The sequence below is a fragment of the Diadema antillarum genome, unplaced genomic scaffold, assembly GCF_040938485.1.
Source record: "Diadema antillarum isolate AM-2024a unplaced genomic scaffold, OU_Dant_1.0 scf00000049, whole genome shotgun sequence".
NCBI lineage: Eukaryota > Metazoa > Echinodermata > Echinoidea > Diadematoida > Diadematidae > Diadema > Diadema antillarum.
The window spans coordinates 2,085,364-2,111,870 of record NW_027270938.1 but is presented as its reverse complement, the minus strand read 5'-3'; the positions used below and the strand labels follow the sequence as shown (position 1 = coordinate 2,111,870).

General features: G+C 39.1%; 1 protein-coding gene across 1 annotated transcript in view; it reads right to left on the bottom strand.

The window, feature by feature from the left end:
* LOC139715523 (HEAT repeat-containing protein 1-like) overlaps nt 1-26,507 on the bottom strand; it is a 60,124-nt gene that overhangs the window by 6,757 nt on the left and 26,860 nt on the right. Inside the window, exons 27-36 of the mRNA XM_071627089.1 lie at nt 26,103-26,231; nt 25,199-25,444; nt 24,583-24,706; nt 23,864-24,051; nt 23,231-23,283; nt 22,546-22,669; nt 3,768-3,911; nt 2,117-2,332; nt 1,112-1,239; nt 283-382 (exon numbers count right to left, since the gene is read on the bottom strand). Coding sequence (XP_071483190.1) covers nt 283-382; nt 1,112-1,239; nt 2,117-2,332; nt 3,768-3,911; nt 22,546-22,669; nt 23,231-23,283; nt 23,864-24,051; nt 24,583-24,706; nt 25,199-25,444; nt 26,103-26,231 — 1,452 coding nt within the window. The remainder of the gene's footprint in view (nt 1-282; nt 383-1,111; nt 1,240-2,116; nt 2,333-3,767; nt 3,912-22,545; nt 22,670-23,230; nt 23,284-23,863; nt 24,052-24,582; nt 24,707-25,198; nt 25,445-26,102; nt 26,232-26,507) is intronic.

Here is a 26,507-nt window from a genome sequence, read left to right as displayed (position 1 = left end):
TTGTGACACGAAAATATAAACATGCTGATTTCGCAGCATTTGGCACCTTCCGAGCTGGGGTGAAACCATATTCATACCTGGCCGGATACATATGCGTGGTACATACACTGGTGTGCAGAGCCAAGTGGATTAGTGCACTGTGAATAAGGGCGTACATTACCCTGTATGTTTTCTCTCAGTCTAGTCGTGACTGCAAGAGTATCTGTACATGAAAATAACAGCTTTTACAGAACACTGATACAACTAATTATTGTGGGGGAGTTTGAGAGAGTTCCGGCTCACCTGTTCCAGGAGCTGTCCAAGGTAAGGACTGAGGAAGTGAGGCAGAGTCTCCAGGGTCTTCTGGACCGCTGTCACTGTACTCAGCAGGTGGAGGTCAGAGCTGTCGGGGAAAGGCAGAGAAAAATTCCCATCAGTTCTCCCTTTAGCAGACACGTTGAACAAACTGCTTCATTAACGCTTGGGCATATGTAATGATGCTTATTGGTAGATTATGTTTGGTACATTTGTATGTGTGCACAGTGTACACAATACTCCATCTAAAACATGGCGCACTGCATCATATATCTTGGAGGCTAAACAGAGATCTGCAAATACTGCCAAGTTTCAGTAATTTGCAATCACTGCTATACAGTGAAGCAACTGGAGTACTCCTTGCCGATTGAAGGATTGCTGAGGTGTTGAACAGAGAAATTACAAATACATTCAAGTTGTTATTTTACATCAGGGCTGCCAACATTCACCAAATCAAAATCAGGAAAATTTCAGGGAGCAATCAGGGAGATACTTGCACATTACATGCATCTCAATGGGTGAAAATAATTCCCAAATCCTGGAAACTCATAAAGATCCCATTACCCAGATGCGAAGAGGTGTTGAGGTTTTCTGGATGCCTTCTGCGTAATCATAGCGGCTTGTCATAGCAGCTGTGGTTCCTTGTCTCTTTGTAAATACATTGGCCCAAGGCATTTGAGAAGCATGCACAGAATTACTTGACACCAGAAACACTATAAGAAGAGTGCTGGTGCCTGTATTTCTCTAGTTCCATCATGGCAGTTGGCATGGAAATGACTAGGTGACCCCGTACCCCCTTACAAAAACTCAGTCCTACCTGACAATGTGTGTCTTGCTGGAGAGCGATTCCAGGAGAAGGGGCATGAAGCGGCTGAGGTAAGGGATGGCGTGGGCGGCCAGGGTACCGACAGTCTCTGCCACACACAGCAGGCCACTGGCCAAAACCTGATGTCAAAGATTGAAAAGAATGTTGAAACTCAGAAGATTAGTAGACAAAGACATTCTGAATACTACAACGTAACATAAGGATTTCAATCCGATCTATACCTGTTGTACGTACACATCCGTATGTTGTGTACATTGGATTTCATGGATCTTCAAAAAAAAGAAAAATCCTAAAAACATCAATTTCAATGCTGCCATTTACATGTAGCAATTCACAGCACAGTAATTATATCTATTGTCTTGAAAACAATGTTCATAGACAAATAACACTGTAATACTGAAAACAAACATGAACAAATGCAAGCAACATACATACAGAGTAGCCGGTGATGTGACAGTATCCAAATGTTACATTATAATAGTACTGTCAAAATCATTATATTAAGATTTTATAGGTTCTGCGCCCTTGTATTATGGTGTAATACTTTTCAATAATTAATCTTCATACATTAAAACAGGATTGTAATGGAAGACCATAGTGCATATTGTAGTTTCTCACTGTATGACTTTTGCCTGTTCTGAATGGTGCAGAAAGAGAATGTAGCTTGAAATTGAATACAACATTTCATTATATCCTACCCCCTTGATCATGAAAACAAACTGTTGATTAAGCAAACTCAGTAGAAAATCATCTTTGGTTTCACTCTTGGACAAAGTTAAAGTCGGGTCATACCTAATTCAATGGGCTGTCAGTATGACTGCAGCCGAAGAAATATATGGAGAGAAAGAGAGAAGGCAAGAACTAGTACACATAGGAGAATGAAAGATGAATACATATTTTCCATCAAGAACGAAGGATGAATACACATTTTTTTATCACAAATAACTTTTACTGCCGATTTCACTGAACAAAAACTTAAGGAAGTGTATTACATACTTGACTCTTGTTGTTGGTCTCAGAAACCACGGAGAGGGCGACCTCCAAGACGCTGGTGAACTCTCTGCGGTGGTCGCTGCCGAAGAGCTTGCACAGCAGCTTGAGACTGAAGAGGGCGGTCTGGCGATTGATGTCCAGCTCGTCTGCAGAGTCTGTGCTCTCCCGCGATGATACGATGGACACCAAAGTGTCCACCATTCCCAGCAGCATCTTAATCTGGTTCGTTGGGAGAAAGAGTACAAAATTAGGAAATTCTATGATTGACAGTATGCTTTGATTCACCAACATGTGACTACCAGATGGCCGACAACTTAGTGGATACATCCGAAACAAGAATAATGATAATTTGCTTTGCTCACCAGGTGTCTCCAGGTCTGCTTTATCACGGCCCAAATTCCAATTTTATCTAGTTCAGCATACTTTACTACATTTCAACACAATAATTATTATGATGAATATGAGAACAAAACATAAAAAAGGAAGGTTTTCATAAATGAAAGCAGATACTTGAAATAAATTACCCTACCTGATTAGTGATGTCAGTACATGTAAATATGACTTTCACCTCTGTCTTCCCTGAATTTCTTGTACAAAACTTGCAAACTTTTCCATTTTCTTCAGCTATATGAAACATACAGGATCATATATGCAACTCCTCAAAAAACTAGAAATGTCGCTGTACCCATAAGCTTTGGTCAAAACAACATTTCATAAGCTTTGGTCAAAAAACTGAGGAAGTAGTTAAATCCGCAAGATCTTTCCTTGATCTTCTGCCATTAATATGCCGTTACCATGGCAACGTACTTTCAGGTACTGTCGAAAAATGCGTCTTGCACATCTACAACCAAAGGCACACATCTGTACCCAGTTTCATGGAAATTGGGCAAAAACTGAGGAAGTAGTTTGCAACACAAAATTTTCCATCATTTTGGCTCATAATATGTGAGCTGTTACCATGGCAACATACTTTTTGTCACTGTCAAGAAATGTGTCATGCTGACCTATATTCCAAGACAAACATTCAATATGAATTCCATGAGAATTGGAAGAACACTGATGAAGCAGTTTTGCCATGAAGCATTTTGCCCTATATTTTACCAATAACATGCCGTTACCATGGCAACGCACTTTTTGCCACTGCGGAAATATGTGTCTTGCACATTAACATATTCAGATGAACATCTGTACCTAATTTCATAAAAATTGATCAAAAACTGTGGGAGGAGTTCGCGACGCAAGATTTGTACCCATTTTTGCCCATAATATGCCGTTACCATGGCAACGTACTTTTGGGTACTGTCAAAAAATACGTCTTGCACATCTACAACCAAAGGCACACATCTGTGCCAAGTTTTATGGGAATCGGTTGAAAACTGAGGAAGTAGTTCGCGATGCAAGATTTGCAACGGACCGACCGCCCGACCGACCGCCCAACCGCCCGACCGCCCGACCGCCCGACCGACCGCCCGACCGACCGTCCGCTGATTCCTATATACCCCCTTCAAACTTCGTTTGGCAGGGGTATAAAAAGACCATCAAGTGACCACACACACATAGAAATCCCATAATTCAGAATATGGTCGATGAAAGAAATATAACTTAGAAACAGAGATGATTTGTTTTTTTCTTCTTCTTCTGATGGAAAACCAACCTCTTCGTCCTGGAAGCCCTCCTTGTGCTGGACGAGTTTGTTGTTGAGGAGCTCCATGGCTTTCCTGCGTATGGTTGGGAGACGGTTGCCTAGGAGACCGGACACCACCTGGATGAAGACCCTGGCAGGCAGCAGTGAGTTGACCTGGGGTGACACAGAGAGGAAATAAAGCGTTAAGTGGGAAGTATGGCTGGAAGATATCAATAAATAATGATTATTATTTAAATTCTCCCAATACATCTCTTCAATGATTTTTTTTTTTAAATCTCCTTCAATCAAGGCACAAGTATACACTGAGAGATTATGAAAATGCCTACTTTTCAGAGGTAAACTAGATGTGCTATTGATGTCTGTAAAGTTGATCTGACCACAAGAAACAGAATATGATTATGTCTCATCGAACGCAATAGTGTAACAACAATAACCCAGTCCAAAATAAAAAGAGACTTTCCGAAACAGTCTACAAAAAAGCACTCGATTTTGGGAAAAATTTGTTAAAAATTGATCCATCAATGTGCAAAAAATGGCATTTTCCACTGAAAATTATGCTCCCAGGTTCGCCAAAAAGCGAACCTGGCCGCCAGGTTCGCCAAAAAGCGAACCTGGCCACCAGGTTTGCCAAAAAGCAAACCTGGCCGCCAGGTTCGCCAAAAAGCGAACCTGGCTGCAAGGTTCGCCAAAAAGCAAACCTGGCCGCCAGGTTCGCCAAAAAGCGAACCTGGCTGCAAGGTTCGCCAAAAAGCGAACCTGGCCACCAGGTTCGCCAAAAAGCAAACCTGGCCGCCAGGTTCGCCAAAAAGCGAACCTGGCTGCAAGGTTCGCCAAAAAGCGAACCTGGCTGCAAGGTTCGCCAAAAAGCAAACCTGGCCGCCAGGTTCGCCAAAAAGCGAACCTGGCTGCAAGGTTCGCCAAAAAGCGAACCTGGCCACCAGGTTCGCCAAAAAGCAAACCTGGCCGCCAGGTTCGCCAAAAAGCGAACCTGGCTGCAAGGTTCGCCAAAAAGCGAACCTGGCCGCTAGGTTCGCCAAAAGGCGAACCTGGCTGCAAGGTTCGCCAAAAAGCGAACCTGGCTGCCAGGTTCGCCAAAAAGCGAACCTGGCCGCCAGGTTCGCCAAAAAGCGAACCTGGCTGCAAGGTTCGCCAAAAAGCGAACCTGGCCGCCAGGTTCGCCAAAAAGCGAACCTGGCTGCAAGGTTCGCCAAAAAGCGAACCTGGCTGCAAGGTTCGCCAAAAAGCGAACCTGGCTGCAAGGTTCGCCAAAAAGCGAACCTGGCTGCAAGGTTCGCCAAAAAGCGAACCTGGCTGCTAGGTTCGCCAAAAAGCGAACCTGGCTGCAAGGTTGGCCAAAAAGTGAACCTGGCATACATCACAAAATCCTTTTCAAACAAGAGAAAATGTTAGGTGCATTTTGATCTCCAAAAGGCTATTCTAATTGTTTTCATCATATTTTCCTTCAGTAAATGTGAAATTATCACTCTTGGTTTTGTGTATGAAGAGTTTAGATAAGTGAACAAACATTTGTCAGTGACAATCAATTTTACCTGTGTAATTACTCTGTACCAATTGTTAATTTCAGCCCATTGGGCCATGTATGTCCGTAACAAAAAAAAACATGTTTTTTTTTTAAGTTTTACAAATTAAGCACTCAGTAAAGAAGAACACACTAATTAAATGCAAAGCAAGGTCATAACCCTCTTCTGAAACACTCATAAAGAAACTTCTGCTCTGTAATAATTAAGTAGTCAATTATTGTTAAAAAGTGTATATCTGTAACAGACACATATAGTGTGACTGTATGTGAGCTTTACAATTTCATGAGGATTGATTTGTTGATTTTATTTTCTGATGTTTATTTGTGATTTAATTGAAAGGTAGCATGGAACATCTTGATAACTACGATTAAGTTGGAATACTTGTTAATCAAACTAATTAGCAGTGTTTGTTTGTTTGTTTTGTTTGTTTGTTTGTTGTTGTTTTGTAAATCACATTGCACACATATTCAAAATTTCCGAGAAAGACCTAAAGTATATGGAAATGCTAAATTGCATAGATCTCTCATCTTTTGGCCACGGTGTATCAGGAGACACAGAGTAAAACAAAGAGCATTGTTACTGTGTCAGATGAGCTATACAACACAAGCAAAACATCTATACATGTAGATCTATATAATTATGGAGCATATCTTGATTAGGATTAAACAAAAAATACCTTTAAGAACCCACAATCCATGTGGTTTCAGATGTACCCATACCCAGTTCAAGCCAAGTCTTCCTTGATACAAAAGTAGAAGGAAACTATCAATGCAGATAATGATAAAGTGGCTTTTTGTCATGGTAAGGGTGTACAACGAAAGTGTGTTTTCAGTGGATGGACAAGATAGTGAGTACTGTAAAAAAAAAAAAAAAGAGAAAAAAAGAGAGCAGTTTGGAGATACATGACATATGTGTAAAATGGGCGGGCAGCTACATCAACCCCACAAACAACCTATGAGGTAGAAATACTAAGAATCTCACAAAAGATGTGATTACTAAAGGAAATGATATCAACTGAGAGAGAAGTTGGATTCAAAGGCACCCCTATTTGCAAATAGCTGTACCTGTACCAAATGCTCACACAGTCATTAGGCCTACTAGTATATAAGAAGCATAATGTGAGTATCAAAAGTACCATTGAATGCTTTAGAATACAGGAAAGTCCAATTAGACAGGTTTAAGATCTATGATTCCATTGTCAGTCTAGATGAGAAACCTGACGATGACACGTCAGTGAATGATAAACTTGATGTAAATGTTGGGGATTTAGTGTTTTAGATGAATATCACATGGAAACATTTCCTGGTGAGGTTCTTTAAATAGGGGCACTAAGGGCAAGAATCTCAGGATCAATGTCAAGCATCCTGCAAGTGGTCACCAGATCACCAGATCAAATATTTTCCTTAAAAAAAACAAACAAAAAAAACCACAAAAAAACATTGCCAGAAAAATCACACTACAAACAGTTGATGGCAATCGTGGTCAGTTTACACGTAGCTGGAGTCTGGGACTCGCATTCAAACTCTTTGCTCTGTAAATTATGTCCTTCATCGATTAATATCTCAATCATTCCATGTTACACTATTTTTAATACCCCCCAAAAAGTGAAATTATTACTTCAATTTTAACCATACAAACCAGTATAATTTTGTTTTTAACATGCTGAGAAATAGAAGATTTTTGGAATACTCACAATTCATAGAGCAAGGGACACCATGACGTGTTTTGAAAATCCACATTTTCAAAATCCACATTAAGATTATTATTCTGGTGATCATGATAGTTTACTGTCAATTTGTTTTTATGTACAAATGTATCTATTTTTTTATTTATTTCAAAACTTTGATCAGGTATAGAGTCTACAATTCAGATATGTTTGAAAGGATTTTGTTTGAAATGCTTGCAAAATATAGTAGGCCTACACCATCAATTTTTCATTTCTGCACTGCTTTGTGTGTACTGCATACATGAGCAATGGATCCCTAGATAGTTATATGGTGGCATTAATTAAATCTGATTCCAATATTGAATTAATTTCTTTTCTACAAATTAATATTCTAGACAATAATGTGTTTGTCAAAATGAAATAGGCTACAACATGACCAACTGACAAGCTAATTTACCATGAAAGGATATTTCTTTGGATAATGTAATCATCCTGTTGCTCAGTGAAGCATGAACTGTATGCAAGGTGATGATTTGGGGAATGTTTTTGCAGATTTCAGTAAAAAAGTGCAATTGTCATCTCATATTATTAAGATTAAGACCCTACAGCATGAGAAGTCACTGAATTCTGGTAAAGGGATCTTAAAATAAATCCATCAAAATAATGAAATTAATAACGATTTCAAAACGTACGTCTGTAATGGAAATTTTGTACGTCTGTAAAATACTGTACGTCCGTAACACAAAAAGGGTGCAATTAATTGCTAATTTTCAAAAAAAATAATTCTTCATTTCTGCACTTTTGGGTTGTAAACATCTAATTGAAATGAAAAGAATGAATTTGCTGGAAAGTACCCCACAATTCACAGAGTTTTCCACTTTACATTCCAATGTCAGAAATTTCAACTCATGCGAGTACGTCTGTAACGGCCCTATTTTCATCATATCAAGGTCAAAGCATTGATCATATTGAATATAATTTTGTGATCACTTTACCTTCGAGATGGATGTTAGAAATTAAAAGTATCAAATCTTGTGAATGAAATCAAGTCTAGTTGTTAGAGCTTTTTAAAGTGAACGAAATGTATACGTTTGTAATTATGGAATTGCCCGTAAAAGACAATGAAAACAAGAGAGAAAGAGATAGATGGCGTTTCTCAGCTCAAACACAAACTTTGATGCACTACAGATTGAAAAGTAGTGACATTACTTCAAATTTTTTTTAATGTATCCACAGAAAATATACTTCTGCTGATATTTTGAAGCCTGATACGCAGTTTTACCGCTGTGATGTGTCTCCTTAAAATGAAGAAAATGAAAGGAAGGTAGGATTCCCTCCATAGGCTCACGTGTTATGAAGCTTGCGGTTTCATTACTAAAATGGCCGCCGTTGGGCTCCATGTGAGGCCCCATGGCGTACTACATCCATTTTTGTGCGAAATGGCGAGAGTATACACCCTCTTAGCCTAGCTACAATGTGTATACTATTTGCTATGAATTAATAAACGCAACTTTTCTGGAAGACGTTTATCACAGGGCTTTGGAAACGACTTTTGATAGTGGGTATGCATGGAAAGCCTTTTTGTAATTTGCAGAAAGATGATAAACGCAGCCTCTAGGCCTATGCTTCTTCTATATTTTCTATATCGCACCTGAGAACTGGATTGTATTCGGCTATTGATAGATAGCCCTGCTTGTGGTGTGTGTGTGAGTGTGTGAACATACATACATGTAATTATTCATACATGGCCTTGCACATGCAAAGTTTGTATGTGCTAGGCTTTGCATTATGCGTAAACAAGTTTGAATATTTTGCACACTACACAGCATGCACATGAAGTGGAACATTATCATTTAATGCAATTTACGTGTAATGGTAAAGCAAGAACTGTAACTACCGGTACACAATCAATGTAATATTTTGCAACAACATTCCCGCATGCATATTGATCAGAAGAAAGGTATATAAAGTTATAGGGCCAGTACCAGGTATTGTACAAACATTTAATACGTACAGTCCAAATAACGTCATTGACAAACACAAGTAAGTCAAATGCTCACAACTCAAAAAAGGATATAGTGCTGGACACTCTATCGAAATGTTTATGCACAGCTCCTAATCATTGCATGATCGCCATCCAGTGCACCACTGGCCTCATCCTGTGAAGTAAACAGTTTACAAGAGAATATTGGATAGACTTACAGTAACTGTTGTACAAACTACTCTGAAATCCGTTTAACAATATTTGTGAGTCAGGACACCGCTCTCTTATCACAGTCGTCATCTTATGGCGAGTGCTCTCCTTCAAATGGCCATGTTCACGATGAGCAACATATACATGCTGGTTTCAGAGCATTTATATTGTGGGGATAGAAAGTGTGGAACGATATCTGGCCTATGTCCATCAGTGCAGGGGTCAGAAAAGGTCAAGACCTAGCCAACTGCCAAATCCGCAGAGGGTTCAGTAAGTGGAATGTGATAATTCAGACACACTAGCACAGTGCCTGCACTACATTGTAGCTGTACAGTTCTCATTGCAGTGTGTCTGCAAACCAAGGCCATAGACAATGTTTTGGTGGGACAAAGCCACTTGTATGAAATATATTAAACTAACAATCCCACCTCATCCCTGCTGGTGGATATACAGTTCTGTATCATACACTTGAACATTAAAGGGGATGGCTAGTAACTGTTCAGTGGGAATCAGTGGGAATGCTGGGGGATGATCAAGGATTGCAACAATCACCCCTCAGCATTCCCACTGATTCCCACTGATCAGTTTGGTAATACAGGCTATCCCCTGTAAGTATGCATTTCAGTTAATTAAAACAGGTTTGTTTAGTATTTGTTAGTTCATGTGTTTGCTTGTTTTGGTGATCATGGCGATCATGGAAATTTATACACGTCATGAAACACAACTGAAACATGTTTATTTTTTGTGGGCTTGTTTTTGGAGATGGCCTGTGTTCATGGATATTTGACAGAACTACATAATCATACCCAATTTAAGGATAACTGTGAAGATAAAGGCAATTTTGATTTTGATATTTTACATAGAGATTAACATGGTTTTGCTATTGTCCTGTCGCAGATATAACTTTAATTCCCAGTAATTGGTCCTTTTTAAACCTGGTTAAACCCACTTGTGATGTTACTCTATTCCAAATATCGAGGATACTCTTGCATTTATGCATATGTCAGTGTGCTTTCACTGAACAGGCAGGTCGCGGGCGCAGTGCGGCTTGCTGTGGCGAAATTAGTAGTCCCAGAATACTGTATGGTGTCTTCAAGGAGACAAATTGAAAACAGCATCCATATCCATTATCGGCCTGCAATAAACATATGCCTTGTATCAAAACATTGTTTGGGCAATATGCTTTTGGTGAAAAATGATTTAGATATTTCAAAAAATAATGGTTTGGGTAACTAACAGGAGAATAAATTGGAACTATGAGAATGGTGCAAATTGTACACTACTAGGGTACAAAATGAGTGCTGAATTCACAAATATTATGAAGGCATTAGCATTCAAAATGGGGATCCCATGCAATTGTTTAAACAATGCAGCAAAGATGTGTCGTGTCCAAGATCCAATTCGTATTGGAATTCATGAATGACTAATAACTGTTATGGAGATACATTTAATGTTTTTACCCTCAGGCTGACCTAAAAATCATGATTCAAAGTGGACAGAGGGGCTAATATTCATTATAGACATTGCTTCTGAAAGCTTTGTTTACAAGAGGAGATTCCTACAGTACGTGTCGGCCTATACTTATTCGTAATCTGTATTTTCTGACATCCAGCAGTCTTAACTTTTTTGTGTGTGCGTGTGTTTCTTTTACTTTTGAACACCATTCTGCTTTCCTAAGTTGTGTGTTTGTACTCCTTATAGTATCTCCGTTTGTTGCAACTTCAATTTTTCTTGATACTGAAATTTAATAGCATATCATAATGACTTGATTCTTTGTTATTATTTGATAGTTAACAAGAATTTGAACGTCTACAGTGTAAAAAAAAAATCATAGTAAATGAAAAGCTCTTCTTGGTTTTTATTTTCGGGCGATGAGCTTCCAATCTGTGTGGATGTAGCTCTTTCTTTTTCTTTCCTTGCTGTCTATCTTAGCTTATCCATCATTTTCTTTGTCCATTCCTATCTCATCTTAGGTTGATTCTGATTTCAGTTCGATGAAGCAATTTGGAGACTGAAGTTGTTGTTTTTTTGTACATAATAGTCATCAATGGTACCATTTAATGGAATTGTTCAAAAAAACAGATAAACACACCAATTTTCTATCTTACTGACATGAGTTCATTTTTCTTTTCATATCTTCAAGGTAATTACAGCAATGTCTGCACGGAGTTATACACCTTGAGCTATACCTTGTTAATCTTTATCCTTTTCTCTAATTATGTCATTCTGTCTCATTATGTGTTATATTATCTTGTCATATTTTCCCACTGTTCCTCCCCTTATGTTATTTCCAGTATTGTTTTATTTCATCTCATCTTCCATCTTTCCTCCCCTTTTATCCTATGTCAATCATCATTTTCCCTCTTTATGATTCCATCATCTTCTCTTCTTATTCTTTGTTAAGTGTTATTTCTCTCTGTATATCAATTCGAACGGTTTTCATCCCGTGATATGGGCTCTTTTTGATGAGTCCCCTTGAAGACACGCGTATAAAGCTTTTATGGGCTAATTTTGCCCCAGCTAGCCACACCGCACCTGTGATCTGCTTGTTTAGCAAAAGCCTGTTTGGAATACGAGAAGTACAGAGGTTACACTCTAGAAAGATATGTTCGTACAGGGTGGGTCGTGGCTCAAAAAAAAAAAAAAAAAAAAAAAAAAAGCCCTAACCAGTTTCCCATGGTCAGTTTCTGCAATATTTGTTATCAGTAATTTAGATGCGCCATTTTCAAAGAAAAACGATACCAAGAATGATCGTCAATTTTGGTCGAGTAGTTTTTGTTTTATGCTACAAATCATACTGTGGAAGGAAGCCCCACCGCCATGCTTATCTACCGATGAACGCCATGGTGAATTCACGAGTAGGTTTAGGCCTATAAAGCAGGCGAGTCGCCGTAGTATTAGTACAGACACGCAGTGGTGGTGGGGCTATCGTGAAATAGGCCCCACCGCAGTGCGCGTGCACCGTACCCGTGTGTTTATAGCAAGCAAAGGGTAGGTCCTAGGGTTTAGGGTTAGGTAGGGTTGTATTTATGGTTAAATTGGCCGTAAAATTAGTCGAGGGACATATTAGGAAGTCATTTTCGCTGCAGTCACGAGTATTGACTATGGAAGGCAGCCCCACCGCCTTGCTTACCTACCGATGAACGCCACACGGTGGGGCTGAATTCACGAGTATTTAAACAGGCGAGTCGCCGTAGTATTAGTACAGACACGCAGTGGTGGGGCCTATTTCACGAGTTTGCCGAAAATTATGGATATCCAAGCGTACCACAGTTGTAATCTGTATTATTGGCAGTATTCAATCTGATACAATTCATTAAATATTTTTTTGTCTAAAGGCTTGGCCAATGACAATAGTGCAGCGCCTGCTATGCGCTTGCTAGCTCGCTCCCCCGCCAGCGCTAGCCGCCGGCCGGCTGTCGCTGTGCTGCGCTAGCATAGCCTTGCTAGCTCGCTGGCTATCAACCAGATAATCAATATCGATGACTCCGTTCTTAGACGTCATCACAATTTAGAAGTGATAGTGCCAAAGTATAGAAAGTTTTCCAAAACCGAGGAAATTGCATCCATTATGTTAACAAATGTAGAACAAAATTCAGAACAGTAAAAAACCCCGCACGACCATAGAATTACTTAGAATTTAACATATATTATTACATCATTAAGAAAAAAATGTCCAAACCATTTTATTAGGTCTTTAATGTCAGGCCTTGTTTGATATTTTGTATCAAATTATAATGCATGTAGTGTTTTGTTCTTGTTTGTATGTCATGTGTTTTCTTCAATAAAAACATTGAAAAAAAAAAAGTTTTACTAATCAGACTGCAATCACATACCCTTTCTTGGGTGGCCGGAAGCAGCATACTTTGACCTGACCTTACCCAGAGACTCCAACCCCAAGCACCTTCTGATCTGGAGATTCTCCCGCCCGAAACCCCTAACAAACGGGAGACTCCTAGTTGATGTGTGCGAAGCGCGAAGTTCCTAGGGTTTTAGATGTTCTCTGGTGCTATCTAAGGCTTATTTTTTCAACATACGATAGCAATAAGTAAGACATCCTTTCCACCGGGAGACACAGAGCCAGGGCGGGAGAAATCAAATCTCAATCGGGAGAACGGGAGATTTTGCGAAAATGGGCTTTCAGCGGGAGATCTCCAGTCGAAAACGGGAGGGTATGGAGTCTCTGCTTACCCAACCCTTTGTATATTAGGTCATGTTATTCACGAAAAGTAGGTAACGCGTCCACCTGACACGAATATGATCGCCTAATGAAACAATGTAAAGCCTTATAATTGAGGTTTGTTGAAGTCAAGGGTAAATCAAGAAAATATTGATTTCAATTTTAGGGCATAACAATATTACAATGCCAAAACAGTTAATTTAGAACTCTGCTATTAAAGGAAAAAGGGGTAACTGAAAAAATTTTAGCAACTAAAGTATGGAACCTGTCAACAATATTCTTAATCAGGGGTCCTAAGTCAAAACTTGTTATCCGTGACATTAACTACCACATTTCTGTGACAAATTTGTTCTGCGCCAATCCAATCATGTAAGGATTTCATTACAACAGCTATAATTGCAATTTGGCACTCATAACAAGTTTCATGAAAAGGGCCCTGGACACTATACTTTCTCAATGCAGGAAGTTGTATGTTCACAATGAGTGCAGAGATGCCAAGTTCAAAAAACTTTATGAGTGAGATCTTTATGACTCGGCATCTCGGCGCTCGCGCGCATGCACACGCGAACGAGGAGGGTGTCCCACTCCCATGGTAGGGAGTTTTTTTTAATTATTAGCTCTTAATGATGCGATCTGGTGCATACTTTAGTGACTATTTTTTACTAATTTTGAAAGGCAAAAGGGAAATATACCTTCAATTGCAACTATCACTTTAATCCTTTGAGCTACATTGTATGCTCCTTATTTTTGGCCCAAATTGCAGACTTCACCAGATGCCTGAGAAAAATGGGTGCCATGCGTGAGATCGTGAGACAGCTAGACCCTAAATGCTCAAGTCTCACTTTGTGAGTGTCCAGTGTATGCTGTATTGTGGGGAAAGTATTTAACTTTTGCCCCTGTACAGTTCAGGGGTCAAAAAGAATGTCACCTTGATAAGACTTGGCCAAAACATTCACCAGACTCATGGTCAGGGGAGAGTAAAGTAACATTAGCCCACTGTATCTGCACTTTGCTGTGTGCACCATACACTCTGTGTGCCACCAAGTTTGGTTGTCTTAAAGGGACCCTTAACTTTTGCAAATACATTCATTCTGGCATAGGCCTGTACAAACATTATTGTTCTGTCACCACAGCCAGATTAGTGATATCCCTAGGGCTTACAATTAATCAATTACATGGCAGTATAGCTAAATTGGATGAAAAGGATGAGGACCTCAAATCAAGGTGACTTAAAAAAAAACAGCTTTCTATAAAATAATACCAGACGTTCTAGACATAAAAAAAGAAAAAAAAAATCATGGGTACATCCCATCATCTTTGCACTTTTCGTTTAAATAATTCTTAACACAAACGCAAAACACACACACACACACACACACACAAAAAGAAAAAAACTTAAAAGAAATTGAAAACACTTGGATCAATGTATAGGACTGCCTCTCCACCTGAAAACTTCATAAATAACTTTTTTTTTTAAAAAGGTGCCCATTTGCATAAATTGAGATTCTATTCCCCTTGGGATGGATGCTACCTGCCAAGTTTGGTGAACTATCAGTCATGGGGTTTTCAAGAAGAAAATGAAAGTACAAAATTAACGCATGACGCACATCACACACCGGACAAAGAGCACACGCAATAACTCAATTGAGCCTTCAGCTCAGTGAGCTATAAAAAGGATGTCAAAAAATACAGATTATGAATATCAAGTAGGGCCTATGGGTTTCCTCCTGTTATCAATGTCTGCAGATGAAATGTAGCCCCTCTGTTCACTTTGAGTAATGATTTTCATATGTCAATTTGAAGGTAATTGCTCTCCATAGCAAATGTATGAGTCTGTATGTTGCTTGAACAAGGGTCCCAATTTCATTTGTGATCTTATAGTCCTCATCAAATGCTAATGAATTTTCATTCATTAATTGAGTACTTATCTTAATGCACTAGTATACTTTTGCACCATTCCTTTTGAATTTCTGATTTCTCCTGTTTACGTAATACCCCGCTCATTATTCTTTGAACGGATGAATTAAATCATCTCTTACCAAAAACATAGGCCTACAGGGTACTGCCAAAGCAGTGTTATTGCTGTGTAGGCCTACATGCCATACGATCGTTGCACTACCATTAATCATGGATATGGATGCTGTTTCAACAGGCCCGTAGCCAGGGGGGGGGGGGGGGGGGGGGGGTGCGTCGGGTGCGTACGCACCCCCCCCCCCCCAAATTCTGAAAGGTCCACTTTTTCATAATAACGGTTTTTAGCAATTCTCAAGATAACAATCCAAATAAATATAAAGACACATTATATGCTACGTAAATGTGGAAGAGTACGTTTAACAATGTTAAAAATAATTGTACGAAACCCTTTTGTTGTATGAACCATCGGATCGTCCCCATGCACACAAACACAAATGTTATGTATCAATTTGTGCGAGCTATTATTATATTGGCACTGCATGCCATGGCCCTTGGCGCGTGTGACCGGTGTTTTTTTTTTCCACTGGCCGCCCGAGTACGTGCGATTCGTGGATGACATTGAGGTTGACACTTGCATTTTTTCACAGGTACAGAGGTAAGTGGATGAAAATCTAATAGCCTCAAGTTTACATATAAATTATGATAAAAATTAAAGAAATTCCTCGAAATTACTATAATCGAAAACCTGAGACATTTTATCTCTACGTCTCACATATAGTACATGTACATATAAGTACATGTTGGCATGATAATGCCTGGGGATAGATTATTATGTCAACTATTTTCCATTATGAATGCATGCTCCAATCAAATTGTGAAAAGGTGGTCATGAATTAGCATTTCTTACGAACGATCAGGAGAGACGAAACAAAATGAAAGGCCTGTCTTACTCCAGTTCTCTATTAGTTATACATTTTCTCATGTTGTGACAGTTCGATTGGTTCTCATTTTGAAGTGAGCCAAAACCTAAGAACATTCTCACTTATAATTTCCAAAGAGTATTATGCAGGCACGCAAACTCAATTTAGTTGTATTTCATTTAAATGTAATGGGTAAGAGGGTATGAGAGAGAATGCTGAGCTATGAAGTAAAATGGTAAAGTATAAAAAGTTTGTCAGATAGTATTACAAAAGCCTGAATATTGCAAGAGCTCCGGAGTAAAAACAGTCAGGGAAAAACCCTATGTATGATAACATTGTGAGAGCGTTAGACTGCATTGTGACGCGTCGTTATTTAATTTACATTCTTTATTCATCTTTTTCATAAAAAACACAGGTAATGAGCCGGATTGGGTTAAAATTCTTACTTACAGCTTTGTAGAAGTCTGAGTCAACAGTATCACACAGTACTTCAAGACGTATTAGTACAAACGATTTCTTGAGCCTGCACCGTTTCAGGCTCTGTTCTGGATACGGCGGTAGAAACTCATTCTTTTTTGTTGTTTATTTTATCATTATTTACTAATCTCTTTTCTAACTTACAGGTAGCGGATTTCTTTGCAGGCCAAATTCGGAAATGTACTGTTGATTATTACTTATACATTTTCTCATGTTGTGACAGTTCTATTGGTTCTCATTTTAAAGTGAGCCAAAACCTAAGAACATTCTCACTTATAATTTCCAAAGAGTATTATGCAGGCACGCAAACTCATTTTAGTTGTATTTCATTTAAATGTAATGGGTAAGAGGGTATGAGAGAGAATGGAAAGTGCTGAGCTATGAAGTAAAATGGTAAAGTAAAAAGTTTGTCAGATAGTATTACAAAAGAAACTCATTCTTTTTTGTTTGTTTATTTTATCATTATTTACTTATCTCTCTTCTAACTTAAAGGTAGTGGATCTCTTTGCAGCCCAAATTCGAAAATGCTTAGAGACAGCTAGTAACCAAATATGCTACTATAATTACTTTAATAAATAAGAAATAACCATTCCAGTATGTATCTTAGTGTGCACAGTAAGACAGATCAAATCAAATAGGATAACATCTGAGCACTAAGCCTGAGGTCTGAATTTGCACTCAACTTCTTCCAATGGCTAACGGATGTTTAATTTTTGAATTTCACTGACCTCCAAATTTCACAAAGAAAACCTTCTTAGCATGATGGTTAATATGACATTTGACTGATATTGGAGATGTTTGCGAATCGGATCTACTACCTTTAATATTATTAAATCTAAAATGATTATTTGAAAGTTCGGAAATGCTGGAAATATCCTACCACAAGGAGGCAAAATATAAATGGTTCACATTTACAATTCATTTTGTTTTAAAAATTTTCTTATTTATTTTCGTTTTTGACAAACTCGCATACCAACGGCTGATATACTGTATAGTAAAGTGAATGTTTCATCTTCCAAACAGCATCCAATGGGATGGAAAACTCCAACTGAAAGGTGGACACCGTGACCATACTCGCTAAAGAAAACGCGTAATAGGGGTCGTTTTTTCTCACGGATTAGATGGAAAGTGTGATGTACGAGCGTATATAATCAAAGGGTATCAAAAAGGCCGAAATTTGGGAAAATGGTATATTGTTCAATCATGATGAAGTACTTCTTTAGGGTGCAGGAAACATTTAAGGAATACTTGTTTTTAAGGCCCAAAAAAATCATATGATCATTACTCGTTTAGGGGCCATTTTGAAAGTCCATGTATGAGCATGGTGTCCACCTTTTAATTGTCGCTACCCCTCCCGGGACAGTATCAAAGGACCGTTTTGTTAATTAACGCAATCCCCCCTTCCTTTAAAAATCCTGGCTTCAGGCCTGCTAACGCGGGTATACAATAGAAAAAATAAAAGTTAAAACAACACCAGGAAAATCACTATTCTCAATTTTGCGGCGCGCTACGCGCGCAGAGTCTCGAACACAATTAAACTTTGCAACTTCCTGGCAAAATGAGTTTTTACTATTTCCTAGATGAAATACCGTAACGCAATTGCATGCAACAGACAAAAATACAAATTTCCTCGATACTTTAAAACGTCATTAAAACAGTCAAAATTCACAATTTGCGGCGCGCTTCGCGCGCAAATTCTTATACAACTTTTGTAGTTCGGTCGTCCAAAGAATATATATATATATATATATATATATATATATATATATATATATATAATTGTGTGTGTGTGTGTGTGTGTGTGTGTGTGTGTGTGTGTGTGTGTCATCATTGGTATTGGTACCGAAGGTCCATTTTTTTAGTGACCGCACCCCCCCTTGAAAAATCCTGGCTACGGGCCTGTTCAATGTGCTTTCTTGAAGACACCATACAGCTTTTTTGGGCTATGTATGCTCCAAGCAAGCTGCATCACTATCTTACAAGAGATCAGTTGCCGCACCATGAATGACACACCCACGGCCCAACTGTTAAGCTTAAGTTATATATACGTCTGAGAAAAAGAGTATCCTGATATTTGTATGTCTATACGAAAGAAGCGGGTTTTTAGAGGCAGCTTCTAGGACAATAAAGAAACCATGCAGCTCACTATAATTCTTATTAAGCTTCCAGCATTCACATGTAAATTATCAAAATCATCTAAATTGCCTTAACTTCACAAGCAACATAAAACTGGGTATGTTACTGTGGAATTCTGTCAAATTTCCATGTTCGCCATGATCACCAAAACAAGCAAACACATGAACAAACAAATACTAAACAAACCTGTTTCAATTAACTGAAATGCATACTTACAGGGGATAGCCTGTATTACCAAACTGATCAGTGGGAATCAGTGGGAATGCTGAGGGGTAATTGTTGCAATCCTTGTGGGATTCTTTTATGAGTATATTATATATCTATTGTTGAATGAAAATTATTTGCCTCAGAATGATCTCATATTCAAGTAATGTGCAGTATATGCCCCGTCACTGTCAGGCATGCTAACCTGGAAACATTGAACTGCACATTACTTGAATAATAATTAAATACGAGACCATTAATTCTCAAGCAAATAATTTTCACACAACAATAGATACCAGTATATAAAGTACTCTATCCCACAAGGATTGGAACAATCATCCCCCAGCATTCCCACTGAACAGTTGCTAGCACTCATTTTGGTCCTTTCTCACTCTAAAACTTTATTTCATTTGCATGCATTTCTATTGATATCACTCATTTTGACTCCTAAACTACAGCATTGGCCTATGGGAGTCTCACTCTCAACTAGTTTCCAATTATGGCAGCCCTGTACTAGCCATCCCCTTTTATAATGTTCATGTGTATGATATATTCACAAGCAGGGATGAGGTGGGATTGTTAGTTTAATACATCTCATACAAGTGGCTTCCCACCAAAACATTATCAATAACCTTGGTTTGCACACACGCTGCCATGAGAACTGTATAGCTACGTGTAGTGCAGGCACTGTGTTAGTGTGTCTGAATTATCACATTCCACTCACTGAACCCTCTGCGGATTTGGCAGTTGGCTAGGTCTTGACCTTTTCTGACCCCTGCACTGATGGACATGGGCCAGACATCGTTCCACACTTTCCATCCCCACAATATAAATCCTCTGAAACCAGCATGTATATGTTGCTCACCGTGAACATGGCCATTTGAAGAAGTGCACTCGCCATAAGATGACGACTGTGATAAGAGAGCGGTGTCCTGACTCACAAATATTGTTAAACGGATTTCATAGTACGTAGTTTGTACAACTGTAAGTCTATCCCATATTCTCTTGTAAACTGTTTACTTCACAGGATGAGGCCAGTGGTGCACTGGATGGCGATCATGCAATGATTAGGAGCTGTGAATAAACATTTCGATTGAGTGTCCAGAACTACTGTATATCCTTTGATGAGTTGTGAGCATTTGACTTACTTGTGTTTGTCAATTTGACATTTGGACTTCATCAAATGTTTGTGCGATACCTGGTACTGGCCCTATAGCTTAAACTTCTTCTGATCAATATGCATGCGGGAATGTTGTTGCAAAATATTACATTGATTGTGTATACCGGTAGTTACAGTTCTTGCTTTACCATTACACGTCAATTGCATTTAATGATAATGTTCCACTTCATGTGTATGCTGTGTAGTGTGCAAAATATTAAAACTTGTTAGTAATGTTAGGCATAATGCAAAGTCTAGCACATACAAACTTTGCATACATGTGCACGTCAGGGCGGCCAACTCTCATGCATTGAGGTCCTTTCTCACTCGATCTAAAACTTTTTTCATTTCCATGCATTTCTATTGATCTCACGCATTTTGACTCCTAAATTATAACATTGGCCTATGGGAGTCTCACTCTCAACTAGTTTCCCGTGTTGACAGCCCTGGCATGTATGGATAATTACATGTATGTATGTTCACACACTCACACACCACATGCAGGGCTATATCTATCAATACTAATAGCTGAATACAATCCAGTTCTCAAGTGCGATGTAGAAAATGTAGGAGAAGCATAGGCCTAAAGGCTGCGTTTATCATCTTCATGCGAATTACAAAATTACAAAAAGGCTTAATTTCCTTGCACACCCACTATCAAAAGTCGTTTTTTAATATATGTGTGCAATGCAATCTACAAAAAACAAAACAAACAAACAAACACTGCTAATTAGTTTAATTAACAAGTATTCCAACTTAATCATAGTTATCGAGATGTTCCATGCTACCTTTCAATTAAATCACAAATAAACATCAGAAAATAAAATCAACAAATCAATCCTCATGAAATTATAAAGCTCACATACAGTCACACTATGTGTCTGTTACAGATGTACACATTTTAACAATAATTGACTACTTAATTATTACAGAGCAGAAGTTTCTTTATGAGTGTTTCGGAAGAGGGTTATGAGCTTGCTTTGCATTCAATTAGTATGTTCTTCTTTACTGAGTGCTTAATTTGTAAAACTTAAAAAAAAACATGTTTTTTTTTTGTTTTGTTACGGACATACATGTGGCACAGTGGGCTGAAATTAACAATTGGTACAGAGTAATTACACAGGTAAAATTGATTGTAACTGACAAATGTTTGTGCTCTTTATCTAAACTCTTCATACACAAAACCAAGAGTGGTAATTTCACATTTACTGAAGGAAAATATAATGAAAACAATTAGATAGCAATTAGATAGGCTCATCAAAATGCACCTAATATTTTTTCTTCTTTGAAAAGGATTTTGTGATGTTTGCCAGGTTCACTTTTTGGCAAACCTGGCAGCAAAGTTTACTTTCTGGCAAACCTGGCAGCCATGTTCGCTTTCTGGCAAACCTGGCGGCCAGGTTCGCTTTTTGGCGAACCTGGCGGCCAGGTTCGCTTTTTGGCGAACCTGGCGGCCAGGTTCGCTTTTTGGCAAACCTGGCGGCCAGGTTCGCTTTTTGGCAAACCTTGCAGCCAGGTTCGCTTTTTGGCGAACCTGGCGGCCAGGTTCGCTTTTTGGTGAACCTGGCGGCCAGGTTCGCTTTTTGGCGAACCTTGCAGCCAGGTTCGCTTTTTGGCGAACCTGGCAGCCAGCATCACTTTTTGGCGAACCTGGCGGCCAAGTTCGCTTTTTGGCGAACCTTGCAGCCAGGTTCGCTTTTTGGCAAACCTTGCAGTCAGGTTCGCTTTTTGGCGAACTTGGTGGCCAGGTTCGCTTTTTGGCGAACCTGGCGGCCAGGTTCGCTTTCTGGCAAACCTTGCAGCCAGGTTCGCTTTTTGGCGAACCTGGCAGGGCAGCCAGGGTTCGCTTTCTAGCGAACCTGGGAGCATCATTTTCAGTAGCAAAAGCCATTTTTTGCACATTGATGGATCAATTTGTAACAAATTTTTCCCAAAATCGAGTGCTTTTTTGTAGACTGTTTTGGAAAGTCTCTTTTTATTTTGGACTGGGTTACTGGAATTTCCATGCTACTCATTATTTTACTTGGAATTTCTGGACAGCAGTCACATACACTTTGCAGTTTCACTGTATATCTTCATGACACTATAAACTTCATGAATTTGGTGTGATCTTCATATGGCATAAAGCCATATCTGTAGAATATACAGAACAAAACCACACTAAGACACAGGAGAATATTTCTTTTAATAAATCAGTCTGTGACTCTGTATTTTACTTTGTATTTACTTCTTTTAACTTTATAGTTTATTAGTTTCCGACTGACATTAATGGGTCCTATTCTAAGGCAGAAAATACTGAATGCTAGGAGCTCTGTAGGGCTATAGATATTCTGGCCCATGATACATCTTCTGGCTGGAAAGAAAATCTAATCTTGAATATATTTTGGTAAATTTACCTTGTCAAGCACTTCATAGGCCTTGTGAAGCAGAGCCCTCCAGAACTTGGCGGTGTTTGGATCTGTGTTGTCGTGGATGCACTGGGCCACATAGGTGATGTAGCACAGCGTTTGCTCCAGTAACCTGAAATTTGCAATAGCATTTCGGAAAAGGGGGTGAAAGTTTGGCAAAAATACAACCCTTTAATACAAGCTACTTGACAAGCATACAGAACATACTACCTACAGGATTATCATATGTAGAGAAATACAATTCTATTTAAGTCACTATTTAAGCATTTGCATATGAAAAAAAACCAGCTTTAGTGCTTCAAAGTAATTCTAAAATGTGAGTTAGGGAAAGAAACAACCAATGTAAACATGTTAATCAGTATAATCAGTGTTAAGTATTGTTAGATGAAGAAAAATTAGAACGATAGTTTTATCAAAGTAATTTCTAGAATAAACTGTCGACAATTATGGTTTATTGAGAAAATTAGTGATATATCCTTATATTGGTGGCTTTTTTGCAAAATGTTTATAACAATAGGGTGTTTTGTAATACAACTGAATTATAAATTTATGCATCATATGCAATAACCAAAATATATATTTTTAATCACTGCTCCCTATGGTAAACAGTGGCTTTAAAACATATACCATGCATGATGAAAAATATAAAACTAGAAAAAGTGTTGAGACTTACTTCTGATACAAGGATTTCATTTCAGCTGACTCTGGCTCTGTCAGATCCACAAGCTGTTTGGGGAAAACGTTGGAATAAAATGATTCTTAGAGAGCAGTGCATAGAACTAACAATAACCCAATACCTAACACTCCTGCTTATGTGATTCTAAAAACTACAATAGGCCACACTTACTATCCACAGCATTAAATGTGGCACTTAACAAGAGGAATTTGTTTGAAACATAAGTGTGGATTCAGTGAATGTAGAAATACTAGTAGAACACATAGTGAAGTAAGGAAAAGTGGACAAATCCATTACAAAGTTATGAATAGTTAACATTTTGGTTAAATCCATGTGCAGTCATAACAGGATACTGAGACTACAACAGTGTTTGATGTCATAGTAGGGCAATTAAATAAAGAAAATACAAGTACAAAGCGAATTTCACTAAATTTTCTTTTCTAATGAAAACTGCACATTCCTTTGACTTGTTGCTAATGTTAATGAAGTCTGAAAGAGGTAAGTCAAGTTCCTCTTTTATCACGCCAGAACAATGAAAAATATGTTGCATCAATGAGCCAGAACAAAGAATACAAAATTAAGTGTGAGCACACAAACTTGTCACAAACACATCTGCCAGCGGATTTGTACCTGGCCAATGAATGTGTCCGAAGTGAGTAGCTGCGACAGGTATCCAACGGACGTAAACTGGAAGTGTCTGAGCTGACGGGGTGTGTGGTGCTTTACGTCAAATATGAGGTCCTGTGGTGCGACCTCTGACCTTTGAGCTGCTCCTGTTGACCTTGTCGACCTGGTGGTCCTTGACGGCGTCTTGGGGGCTGTGACTGCATCAAAGATGGAAAAGTTGAAGAGATCTTTTTTAGTCGGTGTGTCTTAATGATGTAACATTTCACCACAGAAGATAAGTTACTTCCGGCCTCACTGGCCTTGCAAGATTTGCTCAAAGTATTTTGATGAATTTAACCCACACTACAATGAGAAAATGGACTGCAATCTCAATAATCTAACATTGCTCAAAGGGACCTTCAAAATTTCAGTGCATAGACATGCTTGGACGAACGCAAACACACAAACGATTCTGCAGTCTCATCAAGACAAGTTAGGGAGTTAATGTATCAAAGATAATGAGCTTGCAGAGAAAAGATGCATGTGCAAATTAGTGAGAAACATATACGAACAATAATATTCATCCATAACATCAAAACATGCTAATGATTATCCAAAGGCATTAAGGGTATCAAATGGGTCTTAAAAGTGGGGATTCTATCTATTGCTTTTACAAGCAAAACCGACAGGTGGAAGACAAGAGGCTTTGTGAAATCTTCCCATTCTGGATGCACTGTCTGTACCTTCTGCTTTCTGCTCCTTGAGAGTTGCCAAATACACCAGGATATTCACCAAACTGGTGACCTGTGTCTTGGGGTCAAAATGATGACACAGCGCAAGCCAGAAATCCAGATTTCTCCCCGGACCCTGCAGGTGAAAACAGACATAACAATTCAAAATGAAGGTGTTTCCTTTATAAGAATCATGGCCAGTTTTTTTTTTTTTTTAAGTATAAGTATGAGAAGAGTGCAAAGAGTACTGATCTTGAGTTATGCATAACTGAAGACTGAATCTGAGTGCATCTCTCCAGCAAGAACTAGGAGAAATGATTTTCCATTCATCATTCATCTTCTCCACAATCTGATATGGCTCTCAAGAAATAAATGGGGTGTGCACTTTCTGAAAAGCTACGATGGTAATTCTGATTGATTTGACACACCGCACATATTGTGTACAAATATTTCTCTGCTACAGCAGCTCACAGGTAAACATTTTAGTCATCGTGTCTTCTCCTTTCCTTTTGCGTCCTTAAAAAGATGCCTTCCATCTACTGACTGTTTTGCACAAGTTCTTGAGTCTCTGATGCTAAAAAACACCAAGGGATAGTGCTCATGGACCAACTGAACCTCATTTTCCTACCTTGGTCTCCGTTTCCTCAGGCAGCATGGCAGCCCCGCCCTTGGTCACGTAACCAGTGATGAGAAGCAGCACCACCCTCCAGAGGTACTCCGGCCCGCCCACTGACTCCACCATATGGGTGAAGAGGGGCAGCCGCCGGTGCTCGGGGATGTGGGGGAAGGCGTCCACAAAGGTCTGCATCACCATGGTAACCACATCCTCCAGGTTGTCAGCCAAGGATGATGGGAGTGACTGGTCCTTACTGGCCTGCAAGGAGAAGGAGAAATGATAGACAGGTTTGCACTTCAGGAAATGCATTGTGGGACAAAAGTTGGCTTGCAAACTGCACTGGAAGTAAAGATTAGACACCTTTTTTCTGAATTCTAGGGAAAACCATTTTTCAGCAGTCATCTCATCTGAATCTAAGTACAAAAGACAATACACCATGGTATGGTGAGGAACCAGTATTTGAAAGGCAGATGAGTAATTAAAGAAACATTGTAATGTACCAGAATGAGAAGCTTACAGTAAAATCACACTGATGTGTATATGCACACCTTAAGCTTCAAAGTATATGTGTGGAGGATTTGGTTTTTAGATATTCACATAACCCTCTATTACGTTACTACCACATAGTTGCTCAACACAAGAAGATACAATTACACCATCACAGCATCATTTGCCAGATTATGACTTCAATGATTAACTACTACAGGAAAAATATAGTACGATCACTAAAGATGTGACGAAGAATGCTCTGGTGCATTTTACTCCAGAAACAGCAAACTATGTCTGTGAACACAGTCTATTTTGAACTTGACATTATCAAGGAAAGATTTTAAGACCAACATGGTCATACTTTCCCATTTACTTGGTGGGTTATTTTGGAACCAATGCTCATCAGGGTTCCACTGGGTCCACTCACCTTGACCAGGGCCGGGATGACTGTCTGGACGGTCTTGTGAATGACCTGGAAGCTGTGGCTGTCGTCCAGGCGCAGCAGACTCGCCCCCATGAAGGTGAAGATGGCCATGATGTTATGTAACACATGTTCCTGTTGATCAATGAAAACACATGCACATTAGCAAGGCACTGAAATTGGTCATCTCCTTGAGGCCATTTTATCAAGTCTTGTGCCTGTGACTCTCACTGGCAAATATGCGCTGAGCCAATCAGATGCAAGGATTTCAGTAGCTTATAACAGTTGTCAGTGACTGACAAGTTTCAGGATACGCTGCCCTCTTCTTCTCTCCTTAGAGAGCTTCACAACAACAGCTCTAGGTCTCTCTCAGAAACAGACAGGTAACCCTCATGATGAGGGCACAGAGGC